The sequence below is a fragment of the Podarcis pityusensis genome (genome assembly GCF_964106645.2).
Source record: "Podarcis pityusensis genome assembly, chromosome: 3".
NCBI classification, from domain to species: Eukaryota; Metazoa; Chordata; class Lepidosauria; order Squamata; family Lacertidae; genus Podarcis; species Podarcis pityusensis.
Genome location: NC_138026.1, coordinates 47,828,615 through 47,843,180, shown reverse-complemented (window position 1 = coordinate 47,843,180; position 14,566 = coordinate 47,828,615). Strand labels below are relative to the sequence as shown.

General features: G+C 40.2%; 1 protein-coding gene across 4 annotated transcripts in view; it reads right to left on the bottom strand.

Moving 5' to 3' along the window:
* GRIK2 (glutamate ionotropic receptor kainate type subunit 2) overlaps positions 1–14,566 on the bottom strand; it is a 441,474-nt gene that overhangs the window by 134,463 nt on the left and 292,445 nt on the right. For all 4 annotated transcript variants that reach the window (XM_080999936.1, XM_080999933.1, XM_080999935.1 and 1 more), the window contains exon 12: positions 13,473–13,696. In XM_080999936.1, coding sequence (XP_080856062.1) covers positions 13,473–13,696 — 224 coding nt within the window. The remainder of the gene's footprint in view (positions 1–13,472; positions 13,697–14,566) is intronic.

Here is a 14,566-nt window from a genome sequence, read left to right as displayed (position 1 = left end):
TTTAACTGCTCCCATTTTTCTTCCAGACAGGTCTCATTGCTTTCTTCTGTCAGCCCTGAAACCAGAGAATTTTCAGAGCTTTTGGTAGAATTTCATTACAAAGAACTTTCCAAAAACCAGATCATTTAATACAGAAGATTTCACCATCTTCACACTAAAATTCCACTAGAAAGTAATAAGACCCTCATCAAATAAATTGCTGCAGTCTCTGCTGATTTAAAAATGTCTAGCGACATGCTGATGATGGCACTATCTTAGAAGAATGCATTTATGATAGCTGCAAAGCTGCGGGGTAGGAGACACATCCTGCCTACGTGTAGATATGGATCTTATAGCAATACAGAGCTAAAACTGTTTACTTTATTAAGGACAATAAAGTCCTGCTAAAGATTGGAGCTCATTTTATTCTGCTGAGAGCTGAATAGTTCAGAACCTGGAGTGGGGAGTGGGGAACATAGGACTGTCACTTATTTTATTTCTTTAAAAAAACACCAACCCCAGAACACATCCTGAATCCTCCATCAGGCATTTATGCCTCCCACAAAAAAATAAACATATTTTCTAAAAGCCCTTCCACCTAGCTAGCTTATCGTGTGTGGATTGGGCAAGTACCAAAGATGTGTTTTAAGACACACTGTGAAACAAACATGTTGGCTTACTACAAAGTGCTCTGGAGCTTAGGAGTTCTTGTTCTGCCAAACTTCAGGGAACCCCTGTCCTTTACAGTACCATGATTCTCCACTTTCCCCTTACTTAAATAAAATAAAGTAAACGTTCTGCCCCGTTGCAGTAGCTGCAGGCACTGGTTGGCTTCTCTGCCACCTTCTTGGCACCTTAAGTGTGTCACTTTTCTCTGCACAATGAAGGTTTCACCCTCCCTGTGGGGAAACAAATTTGCAACCTCTCATCTTCTATCTGAAGTGCTAACATGCAATTCTGCTGCCTACATAGAATGGTTCATTTTATCTCAGGATAAGGCAGGCAGACTCAGTCCAGTGCAGATATCAGGACATGATTTAGAAGATAGTCATGTCCTTTTGCAACTTTGGGTCTTTTATATTGCATGATGTATGCATGATCCATGGCTGGAGTAGACTACAAAAATGCCAGTTACTGCTGCTTGTAAATTTCCACTACTTTAATGGCACTTGCACAAAAATGCTTGGGTGCTACTGCATCATGATCATCACCCAGTTCTGGGCTCCAGAATTTAGGGAGGATATTGACAAGTAGGAACATGAGCAGAGGAAGGCAACCAAGGTGGATCAAGGTTCTGGAAACCAAGCCTTATGAGGAACAGTTGAGGGCGTTGGGTATGTTTAGCATGGATAAGAAGAGACCGAGGGGAGATACGATAGCCATCTTCAAATATCAAAACGGCTGTCACATGGGAAATGGAGCAAGCCTCTTGTCTCCTGCTCCAAACACCAGGACCCAAACCAACGGATTCAAGTTACAAGAAAGGAGATTCCGACTCAACTTCAGGGAGAACTTTCTGACAGCAAGAGCTTTTTGACAGTGGGATGGACTCCCTTGGAAGGTGGTGGACTCTCCTTCATTTCAAGGAGAGGCTGGATGGCCATCTGCCATGGACGCTTTAGTTGCAATTCCTACATTGCAGTGGGTTAGACTAGATGACCCTTGGGACCCTTCAAACTCTACAATTCTATTATTCTATGGTCATCATCATCATACAGGATTTCCCTTTGTGCCAATACACCTGCTGCTGATTTCAAATGACTTTTCAATCCTACACACAGTGTGCCCCTTAGAGGATTAATACTATATATATAGTATCAATCCTCTAAGGGGCACACTTATATATATCCTAATCCTGCCTTATCTACAAAGTCAAGATGGCTAATGAAAGGGAGGAGGAACACAAATACGATAAAAATATTTTGAAAATTCAAATATGACCAAAACAAATCCTAAAAACATTATTGGAATTTTCTTCTCTATTATTTTCATAGAACTCTTGGTATGTGTGTGGGAAGAGAGACTCTTTTCTTTCTTTCTTTCTTTCTTTCTTTCTTTCTTTCTTTCTTTCTTTCTTTCTTTCTAAAACTAAACCTTGTCTGGAAACAGCAGTGCCTATTCTCATGTTTTGTCCATTGTTGGAGGCAATATGTAAAGAGGAGAGAGAATGAAAATTGTCAGATGCTTTCCATCTGACAGGGTGCAATTTATTCAAATATGCTTTTGGCAACATATTGCTTTGTACAATCACATATGCTCAGCATGGCATACTGATGAATTAGGTTGCTACTGTTGCTGTTACTAAGGCCGAGGCAGAGTGCCGCAATGGACATGTAATGAGTGGTTTGACCACAAGAAAGTTGAATGAGCTATCCATGACACTATAAAGACTATGACCTTTAAAATCAGGACATTATCAACAATAGAAAAGGTGGAGGAGAACCACCTTGCTTTTTTAAAATTTTCACATGCAAGGTTTGCACTTATTTCATTCTCAGTGTGGGATGCCTGTGAACCTACTATGAAAATGTACATGGATCCCAACCCACATGCCTAAAAGATATCATAAATAATAATCTGCTTTACCAGATGGTGATACAATTTGATCCAAGAAAACTACTGATCTTGCAAAGGATGCTGCCATAATTTCATACAAGATTGCATCTATGCTAAGGATAACCAATTGAATGTATTAGTCAAAGTGTCAGGTAACTTCAGTATTCCTCACAATGGCAATTCAGGAACTTTGGATTACTATGAATGCCAAGTGTGGGTATTCAAGTAGTGCCTTAATAGAATAAGCAAGCATTCTCATAATTAAAATGGTTGGGAGGCAGCAGACAGGACTTTATCAGAACTACTGCCCCTCCCCTCTCACAAACTCTAATATTTGGTAAGTGGTGATAGATGGTGACAGAATGTGGAGGAGTAGAAAATTCAATCAATGGTTTTAGAAAAGTACATGAAATATTGGTATGAGTGGGAGGATGAGGACTTTGACATGGCAGGTCCTATTAACTGCCCTGGCCAAAGACCAGATACAAAAGCTATTCATCAACTGAATAAAAAGTATAGATCCTGCACTGTGTTGGATCCTTTGTCTGCATATATGAAAGTATACTGTTACTCTGTTTAAGAAATGTTTACTTGCAAACAGAACTGATGTTAAAAACAAATATTCCAGAAAAACATAAGGAGTGTTTATTTTTAATATTGTTATATAATTTTAAAATTGTTTATGAACTCGGTGGAAGAAAACAGGTTTTTGTTTGAAATAGGAGTATGAAAGATAATGAATTCCTGTATTTGCTGCTACCTTTCATTTCCAAGCTGACACAATCAAGCTATATTGCACTTCTGGATAAAGCTGAACTCTGGATAAACCTGAACTGTTCTCTAAAGAGCAGTAATCACTTCTGCACTAGGAAAGATCAATGTAAGATGGATTAAAAATGAACTAAGAAGTTCTAAATACAAAAACACACACAAAAACCATCTAGCCCTATTTGCCTAATTGGCTGGATCTGCTTTCCTAATGTAAACCATTGCTATAATTTCCTTAATGGGTGGAATTACTTAAGAACCACCTGCTGGATCAGGCTAAGGGCCCACCTAGTCCAGAGTTCTGTTCCCATAGTGGCCAACCAGACACTTATCGGAAGTGTCTGAAAGCAGGACCTGGGCACAACAGCACTATCCCCTACTTGTGATTCCCAGCAACAAACATTCAGAGGCATACTGTATCTGATAGCACAGATATTGTGGCAAGTAGCTATTGAGAGCCATATTCTCCATGAATCCAGCTTCACTGGTTGTCCATGTTATGAGAGGGCAAAAATGTTCTCCTTAATTAATTTTCCCCACACCATACAGTGGTACCTCGGGTTACAGACGCTACAGACTCTGCTAACCCAGAAATAGTACCTCGGGTTAAGAACTTTGCTTCAGGATGAGAACAGAAATCGTGCTCCGGGGGCACGGCAGCAGCGGGAGTTCCCATTAGCTAAAGTGGTACCTCAGGTTAAGAAGTTTCAGGTTAAGAACAGACCTTTGGAACAAATTACGTACCGTAAGTTCTTAACCCGAGGTACCACTGTACCCACTTTTATGTACCTGCATCGTGTCTGCTCTTATTAGACTTTTCTAAACTGCAAAAGCCCAGATATTTGAACCATTTCTTCATAGTGGAGTTGCTCTTGATCATTTTGGCTGCCCCTTTCTTACCTCTTCCACTTTTACGATATTCTTTTTCAGAGAAGCATACAGGACTGCACACAGTATTCCAAGTGTGGGTGCACTGTAGCTTTGTATAACGGCATGTTTATAGCAGCTTTTCAATTCCTTTCCAAATGATCTCTAGAACTGAATTCACCTTTTTCACAATTGCCACAAACTGGTTTGACATTTATATTGAGGTATCCACAGCATCTCAAAGGTCTTGTTTTAGGTCAGACTAGGCCATTACAGACCTCTTGAGGGTATATGTGAAATTAAATTTTTTTGCCCCAGTGTGCATTACTTTACACTTGTTTACAGTTAATTGCAGCAGCCAATTTACTCCCCATTCACACAGTTTGGAAAAGGTCCTTTTGGAGTTCTTCCCAATCTCTTTTTGTTTTAATGATCCTGAGCAATTTGGTATCATCAGCAAATTTGGCTGCCTCACCGCTTACTCTAAGGCATTTATGAATAAGTTAAAATTACCAATTCCCAACACCAATCCTTGGGAGACGTCACTTTCTACTTCTACTGGGATAACTGTCCATTTATTCTGCTCTCTGCTTCCTGCTTCTTAACCAGTTACCTCTCCTCTTATTCTGTGGCAGCTAAACTTATTCAGAAGTCTTTGGTGAGGTACTTTGTTAAAAGCTTTTTGAAAGTCTAAATACAAATTGTCAACTGAATGTTTTTTTTTAAAGTGGTGTTACATTGGCCATTGTCCAGTCCTCAGGCATGGAGGATAATCTTTGGGACAAGTTTACATATTTTTGTTAGCCGATCAGCAATTTCACATTTGAATTACTTAAGAATTCTCAGGTGGATGCCAACTGCATCCAGTGATTTGCTCGTTTTTATTTTGTCTATAAGCCCTAGAACTTTGGCTGTCACCACTATTTGCCTCAGTTCCTTATACTGTATTCCTTTCCTGGGAAAGACGCAAATAATTTATTCCAACCGTCTTTCAAGCTGGTCTCCGGCTGCTAATGTATGTAAGTTTTTGTTGGTGTTGGTCTTTATGTTTTCCACAACGTGCTTGTCAAATGCTCTTTGAGCATCCCTAATTGTCTGCTTCCATTTCACTTGCCAAAGTTTGCATTCCTTTTTGTTCTCCTAATTTGGACGAGACTTCCATTTTCTAAAGAAAGTCTCATTGCCTGTAATAAGTTACTAACTTATTTGTCTGTTAACCATGCAGGCATCCTCTTGGCTTTGGTAATATTGTGATATACATTCTAGCTCAGCTTCAAATATTGTGGCTGTCTCTTTTAATCATTTTTGGGGGTGTTTCTTCTTTTGAAGTCAAATGTGATCATGTTGTATTTCCTTGGCAATTGTCCATTTACATATACATTGTGTTTGATAGCACTGTCACCACTGTTGCCAATTGGGTCATTTCCTGCAATCCACTGTGCATCTGGTGAAGTTGAGGATCTTCCTCATAATATATTCAACTATCCACTGATACAGAGGACAAGAGAACAACATATGGCTGAGCTGCTAAATATATCTGCTAAATGTCTATTCTACAAAAGACAGACCACTTGATTTTCAATAATGCGTCTAGGATAATGAAAAGTTGCTACTTTTTACTGGCATTAGTCAAGGCACAAACATGATTTATTAAGATAAATGTAATTGATTGCACTACACATCTATGAGTATTTTTATATCTTCGACTGTGTTTTTAAAATTACCCTCTGAGGTTCCATAATGGCTGCAGGGTAAACAATAAAAATGAAATTGGAATTAAACCTATGAAACTCCTTCCCCACTAGAGACTGCTGAAGTGGGAATCTGATAAATTTCCTTAAGAATGGCTTTTAATAGCCAGGTTTATGAAGTTGTGAGGTGATTTAAAGCCAATATTTTATTCTAGTGTTATGATAGCATTTTACTTACTAGCTTTACTGATCACTGAGTTTTCTGCTGTTACTAGCCCTTGGCTCTTGGGATACACATTCTAGAATTTCCTTCACTGCAATATATTTTCTTTTTATTTAGCAGCAACTAGTTTTATGAGCCTCTGCTATCATGCACAGGAGAAACTTTTACACATATCTTGACATGTTGCAACCAGTTCCTTCCCACTTTCTGTTTTATAATCACACTACAATATTTTATTTTAAGGGATCATCTGTTAGGAACAGTAGGGTATGGACACCCTTGAGTTGCTGTAGAGAACCCAAAAGATCTGTTTTAATATGAGAGCATAAGAAAAGCCCTGTTGCATCAGGCCAAATGGCCACATATTATCACTACTACTGCTATTACTACTACTAATTTGATTTATACTCTGATCTTCCTACTGAAGTAGCTGAAGGAAACAGATTCCTCAATGACAAAAAATTTTTTCCAAAAACTAAAAACAGTCTTAAAACGTTTTTAAGAATAGTTAAAACATACTCAACCAGTGATCTCACGGTTGCAAGGAACACTGTCTTTTAGCCCTCAAACAGCTAGGTAAATTATTCATGTTAAGTAAATAAAGAGGGAGACAGGTGCACCTCACTAGACAGAGTGTTGCACAAATGGGGAACCACCACTGGAAAGAATCTGTCACGTGTCACCACCAACTGGGAAGTCCACAGTTGTGGCACCACCAGCAAGCCTCAGCTGCTGATCATGGGGTCCAAGATGGTTGATATTAGGGAGGCAGCTGGTTTAAATTGTTATAGCTTGCCTGGGATAGAAGGAGGGGCAGGTAATAAGTTAAAATTAATGGTGGCAATAATAATAATAATAATAATAATAATAATAATAATAATAATAATATTGTTTGCTAGTGACCTTGCAGGTAGAGGTGGAACGACTCTAAAACATTACCTCCAGCTCCCTAAGTTTCTCCAAAACACCATAGACAAAGGTGTCAAAAGCTGCTGATAGGTCAAGAAGAACTAACATGGTCACAGTCCCCTGTTTCTTTTCTGATATCAATCGGGATGACCATAACTGTTTCATTGCCAATATCAAGTCTGAATCCAAACAGGAATGAATATAGATGATCTACTTTCTCCATGCACAACTGCTGGCTAGCCAACACCCTTTCTATCACCTTACCCAAGAAGGAAATATTAGAGACAGGGCGATAGTTTTCTAAAAGCTCTGAATGTATGGAAAACCTCTTCACAAGGGCCTATCCAACAGCCTCTTTCAAGGCACTGGGCATGACTCTGTCCTGTACTGAGGCATTACTGGATCATCCAGTAAATCCCCTTCTACCCAATTTTACCAGCCATGATGTGCAGAGATCAAGAGGGCATGCAGTCTGCCTCACTGCTGCAAACCTCCTGTCCACAGCCTTGGACTGCAACAACTGCAACAGATCCTACATGGTGTAATTCGACAGGCTCAAGGGACTTCCAACATGCATGAACCAATTGTGGCATCAAGTTCAGCACAGATCCAATGAATTTTCCTCTCAAAGTGATTCACAAAATCTTCTGCAGCATACCATTGTGAGGTCCTCTGTTAATGGTGCTACACTGGTGGACCAACTGGTTTACCACTCTGAACGATTAGAGTCCTTCAGCCTGCTCTCACAGTGGTCAAACAGTTGCCTATGGGAATTTTGCAAGCAGGATCTAAGTGCAACAAGCTCTCCCCATCTGCAAGGCATACTGCATCCAACAGCGAAGGCTGAAGATAGCCTTATCCTCCACGAAAAGAATTAAACGAAAATAACAATGAAAACATCCAAAGGCCCATATGGCAGTGCCCATGTGAATAGCAGCAAGGGGAAATACATTGGAATTAAATATTCTACAAAACATAGCTAGCCAGTACTCACAAGGAAAGTGATACTTTTCCTCAGGCCTGGCACTGTTTCATACTACTTCATACCTAAACAGTAGCTCCCTTGATTTTAGTGAAGCAAAAACTCCCTACTTTGATCTTTCTCTGACCGAGGGTTTAGAAACCAAGATCCTCCACCAGCAAAATTATGCAAGTTGCAACTTGATAATGAATTGTAACCCATAATCCAAAATAACAATTCATTATTCAGACAGAGATAATTTGCAGACATCTTTCAGTACTTTTGAACTGGATGAAGGAACTATTCCTAAAATGGATTCTTTTTAGTGAGAAATTTTAACTTCCCTGAAACAGTCAGAATCAAAATTGGTTTCCAGAACATTGTACTTTATACTGAGGTTGGACATTTTATTACTGAAAATGAAAGCGGCTCCCTTAATAAGTAACCTTCTGTATGTGGGGAAACTGCCAATGAGTGCTGCCTTCCCTGGAAACTCCTTAGTGTTGCAGTATGCCTAGTAGGGGTCAAGGAATAATGTTAAGAAAGACCCTGTTGACTTGTATATATAGAAGAGCAAAAATGTCAAGCACACCGAGACCCTATTTCTCCTAGTAGAAAAATGATCAAATAGAAAGAGCAGGCCTCTCTCACTTTGTTGTGACCTTCCCTTGGCTAAAAGTAGCTTAAATGATTTAGGGCCCATCACAAGGAGCATAGAGGAGCTTAAGGAAGTAATCAGTGGGTGAAGGAGAACACAGAGGTGGCAGGTAATCCAGGCTGAATGACTCCTTATGTGAAAATAAGATTTAGCAGAAGAGAATTCCTGAGTCAATCACTTTGATCAGCTAGTTCTACCTGAATTAATAGCATTCTATTGTTTTCCTAACTTTTTATCTCAGTGAAGATTAGGGGTTTTTTGGGGGGGGGGGGACGGAATCTATCGTCGCCCACCATATAATGAAGTAGTACAGGCTTCTAAGCAGTTTACAACTCTAAAAACCAATTGGACAAACATTAAGTATGGTGGATTTCCCCTCCCTCCTTTAATATATACTGGCAAGCAAATATGGAAAAGGAGTAAAATGGCTTTTACCTCCACATGCTGATTCCCCCATCCTCACCCCAGTAGTCTTAGGCAAGCTGGAAACTTTGTGCGTGAGTCGTCCCTGAGTTTGGGAGATTTGAGTCAGTTGCCTGTTCTGGGATTGGGTTGCCCTCCATCTAAATGAATAGGCTTGCAATTTGGGAGCGCTCCCCTATTCAGCATTCTCACTGAAGCCTCAAGTGATTCCTATGTCCAAGACTTTTACCAGCCTTAGTTCACTAACTACAGCTGTTCCTGGACAGGGACAGCTTGGCCACAGTAGTCCACACACTGGTGACTTCTAGGCTTTATTACTGTAATGTGTTGCCTGTGGCCCTGTCCTTGTATTTGGTCTGGAAGCTTGCAGCTGCTGCAAAACACTGTTACCCATTTGCTCTCTGGGAAAACCTACTGCTGAAATTATTGCACTGGCTGCCAATTTGCTACCCAGCTAGATTCAAGGTTTCAATATTGCTGTATAAGGCCCAGTATGGTTCTGGACCAGGGTATCTGGAAAGCTGGCTCTCCATACATTCCACTCTGGTCACCTAAATCTGTGGATGATTCCACAAACCTCTGTGACTTGAGCATGTGCTTTTGGCACTGTGGTACCAGTTCTCTGAAACTCTCTTAGAAGTAAAGCAAGCCCCAACATTGCTATGTCCTCCAAGTATTTCTAAAGTCAATCTATTTTAATTATGCTGTCTTCCATTCTTGATGGTCTTTATGTTGTTTTAAAACTATGTTTTATCTGTACTAGGGTTTATCTGTACTAGGGTTTATAGTACAATCGCAGATAACAATGGCTCTCAAAGTGAGCCATTCACAATGGGATCAGGTATTAAACAGGGTTGTGTTATTGCCCCAACTCTATTCATTATTTTCATTGCCATGATCCTACACTTTGTTGAAAGGAAACTCCCCACCGGAGTAGAAATCATATAATGAACAGATGGAAAGCTCTTCAATCTGAGCAGGCTGAAAACAAAGAGTAAGGATACCGTAACTTCCGTCATAGAGCTTCAGTATGCTGATGACAACGTGGTGTGCACACGCTCAGAGGATGACCTCCAAACCATGTTAAATATCTTTGCAGAAGCTTACGAAAAGCTTGGCCTATCACTCAACATCCAAAAAACCAAAGTGCTGCACCAACAAGTACAAAATAACCCCTCTGCAGCACCACAAATCCAACTCAGTGGTGTAACATTGGAAAATGTTGATCACTTCTCCTACCTAGGCAGTTATCTTTCCACAAGAGCCAACATTGATGCCGAAATCCAGCATGGATTTGGATTGAACTTGGATTGTTTACTCATAAAGCTAAGAACCATTTTGTACATCTAACCTGTACATGTATCTGCACATCTAAAGCAGGGCTAGGATAACCTGTGGCCTTCAAGATGTCATTGGACTCCATCTCCCACCAGTCACAGCCAGCATGGTCAACAGTCAGGGGTGATGGGAGTTGGAGTCTACAGGTTTCTCATCCCTATTCTAAAGTTACAGACAAATCAGATGATATAACTTCAATCCAGCTCCCTGTTTTAACAAAATCTATATTCTCATTGGTATGTTTTTAGAATGGTTTACAATCAGGATGATGCTTTCAACATCTGATAGAATATATCAAGAAATAAATTTTAAAAAAGAAAACACTCAACAATGGCCGTTAAAAACATGGCATTGGTTACTGACAACAAACATCCCACCATGCTCAGTGAGTGAGAACAAGTGAATATTTCTAAACGAAAAAGAAAACTGAAAGAGTGCTTGAATGCTCAGAAAAAAATGTGTTTCCAGCGTAAGAAAACACATTTTCAAGAAGGTGTACACAAAATCCATCAACATATCACTTTATAACATTGGTGAAATCAACCTGTTTTTTGGAATCAACCAGTGCTAAACATTTTTCAACATGCAGGGAAATGTTCTGTAAAGTGGAAAGGTAGAAAGCTGATTTTGCTCTTTCTAGATAGACAGGCAGGTTGTGTATGGTACGACGTGTATTTTTGTTATCGTTTTGGCTAAAACGCTACACACACACACACACACACACACACACAATCACCTCGGAAATAAGTTTCTACAAAGTTACAATTTATCTGAAATCTACAATAACCTTTATCTGTAAGCTTGTGCTATCTCATTATTCACCATGCTTTAGATAATTTGTGAGGAAACTGAATGCCACTAGCCCTAAAAGACAACATGTCCACACCACATCACTTTATTTTCATTATATGCATACTATCTACACTTTGCCTACTATCTTGCACCTGGTTACCCATCCACAGGAATGCCTTTTAATCTTAACCAAATGCAGTGCTTTTTTCTAGAAAAATAGGTGCCAGTACTCACCATGAAGTTGTTGTAGTGCCACACTTTTTAAACAAAACACAAAGAGGTGCTGATACTGCGTACCCTTGAGTACCCCCTGGGGGGAGCACTGGCCACATGACTGCAACATTTATTTGGGGGCTTGTTTGGGGAGTAGTGAATAGCTTTCTGAAAATCCAACTATACAGTGTCTTTGAGATACCCATCTACACACTTGTCGGCACCCCTAAAGAACAGTAAAAAGCTGATACTGGAATCAACTAGCAAACTCAATCGTTGGCCAATACAGCATCACATATTTTATGCAGGGGTGAGCCACGACTGTCACTACTTTCAAAAGACTACTATTTCATCAATGTCCACGGGAATAATACCATCTCTTATAAAATGGAGACAGTAGTATCAAGGAAATAATATATAACAGGCATGTCCATCAGGTAGATCGTGATCTACCGGAAGATCATGGGGTGTTCCTGGTAGATCTTTGGCCCCTCAGAGATCTCTTTCCTCCCCCCAAAAAGGGGGGAGGAAGCTGAACAAGTGTGGTTTAAAGCTCAACAACTTTTGCCCATCCAACGACAATGGGTAGATCACTGACAGCTTTTTATACTGTGAGTAGATCGCAGTCTATTGGGAGTTGGACGTCCCTGATATATAATACTGATGACAGTTCTGGCATAAGAGAAGTGGATTAAGTGGATCTCCACAGTGAACAGAGATAAACAGATAATGTAAGGCTGCAGGAATAACTCTGTGCCAAGAAAAAAGGAGAACTAGGTAGATGGACAGACAGACAGACAGACAGACAGGTAGATAGACAGAGAGACAGAGGAACACAGTTGTGAGGGAAGCAGCCAACTCTGGTAATCTTAGAACAGCAGAGCAGTATCACTGCAAATGTGCATTACTCTGACCAATTTGTTACATAAAAAAACCTTTTGCTGCATATTTAAGTTTACAATAAAGGTTTTCAAACTAATGTCTAAATGAACCTTCCTAAGTCGTCAAGTATCCTTAGGTGTGGCTAAATCAAACCAGTGAGTAGGTAGTGTTTTCTTTTGTTTGTTTTATCCTTGTGGCTGGGCCACAAGTTAAAGGCTCCCCATCCCTATTCTAAATCCCACCACCCTCACCACTGTAAGTCAGAACATTGTGTGACCAGGGTTCTAAAACATGGGCAAGACAATGCACATAGAATAGGCTCCTCTCCTCAGATCTTCCCTCAACACATGGAAAGGGTAGAGCTGGCCCAGCAGAAGCTGGGCTAGCAGGATTTAGAGCACCCAAACACTGCACACAAGGGTCAAGAGTTTTGTTTTTAGTTTTCTGATATCCTTATCAATATTCATCTGAATATCTATTTCATTTGAATGTTATGCCAAGTATGATTCAGTTATCTGTTAGTAGGCATACCAGTCTACAGAGGGTTTTGTGACATAACCAGCAGGCGAAAGGCATCATGGGAGTGTAGGACCCTGCAGATCATCATGTGAGCTCTTTGTAGGACTAAGTGGCCCTCTACAGAATGGGTCTCCAAGGTGGTGTCCACAGAGGTCAGAATGCACACCCGTTTATCCCACGGTGCCTGCAAAAGGCCTCAGCAAATACCTACAGTGCCCGAGAGATTCTTTGCAGTTCCTCTTTCCACTAATTCAGCCATAGCTATACTGAACACTCACCCCTAAGCATTGCCACAATTCACTGGATGCTGCACTAGGCTCCCACCCTCCCTTCTGTTATGAAGCAAGGAGCGCTCCAAAAAGCTTTTCTCTGTGAACAAGTGCACCGAATGAGGGACATGCCTACATCATTTTGTCTTCCTCTTTTTCTGCTCTTTTAGATATGGCAGTCTCCATAGTCACCTTTTTAAAAATGCCAGATCTCTCCACACTAGCCATTTTGTGACTGGTGCCCATGACAGTTTTCAAAACTCCAAATGTGCCCACTGGCCCCCAAAAGTTGGAGATTCCTGCCCTACATATCAAAAAATGAGAACAAGAAAGTAAGGAAGGATTTGTGACTTTTGACAATTATTCTTGAGGGGAAGAAAAGGTAACAATTGCCAAAATACCACAAAGAGGTTTCACATGTTACCTGGCTATGACAAAGAGCACACAACTGACACCCAAGTAAGCCAGCAGAATATACATCCAGATATCAGGGGAGAGAGGATTCAGGAAGGAGAAGACGCCCGGGTTTGTACCATTGGGCTTGCGGTACAATATACTTATTCCGAGAGTCATAAAGGGCTTGGAAAAGTCGATGACCGTCTCTCGAACATACGTAATAGCCAGTGGTGCAACGGCAAGGTCAGCTTTCTGTTTGCAAAGGAAGAAAAGAGAGAAGGAGAGAGGGAGAGGGAGAGAGAAATAGGCCATAAGTCAAAAGCAGCAGACAGAAGCAGGCAATCAAATTAAATAAAACACAGGCTTATACACTTTGGTCTTGGTACCAATTAAGCTGAAATTTAAAGCTCTGCTTCTGCTCTTCCTCCTCCAGTAAAGAAGCTGATTTATACTGATACTCTTCCTCCAAGTGTTTTGAACACTGAGTGTTTACAGATACCATTAAAGGTATGGAGAGAAAAAATCTGAAAAGAAGTGACTACTTGTGGAATTCCATTTAATATTTTACTTATAACATGCTCTATTTGAAGGTGGCGGGGGTGGGGTTTTCCTTTCAAAATATATACTGGAGGGCTGAATGGATTTTAAGCATTAAAACATTCTCCATTTCATTTAACCTGTTCTGATCAACACGCAACAAGAGAATTAGGCTCACATTTTAAACCCTTGAACCACAATGAATACAGAGAACCATGCAATTTGATCTGTGCTAAATAGTGGCATCTTTGACTCCCCCTGATTTTTTTATTTTAAAAAATGCAGTTGCGAATACTAACAAGTTTCAAAAGCAATTTGAAAAGCAAAGTCAGAAACTGCTGTTACTCTCTGTTGCCACTCCTAAATTTACCACTGGGAATGCAGAGGCACTTTCATATTCTTAGGGGAGCTCTCTGGATCATAGTCATGAAGTCTGATTTTCAAGTTCAGTTTAACATGTTCATTTTCCCCCTTAGCAATGTAAAAACTTTGTATTCAAATCAACTCCCCCCCCCTTTCTGATTCTTGAAAGAAAAGGGTTTGTCATTGACTTCAGAAGCATCAACGATACTGCCATACAGTTGC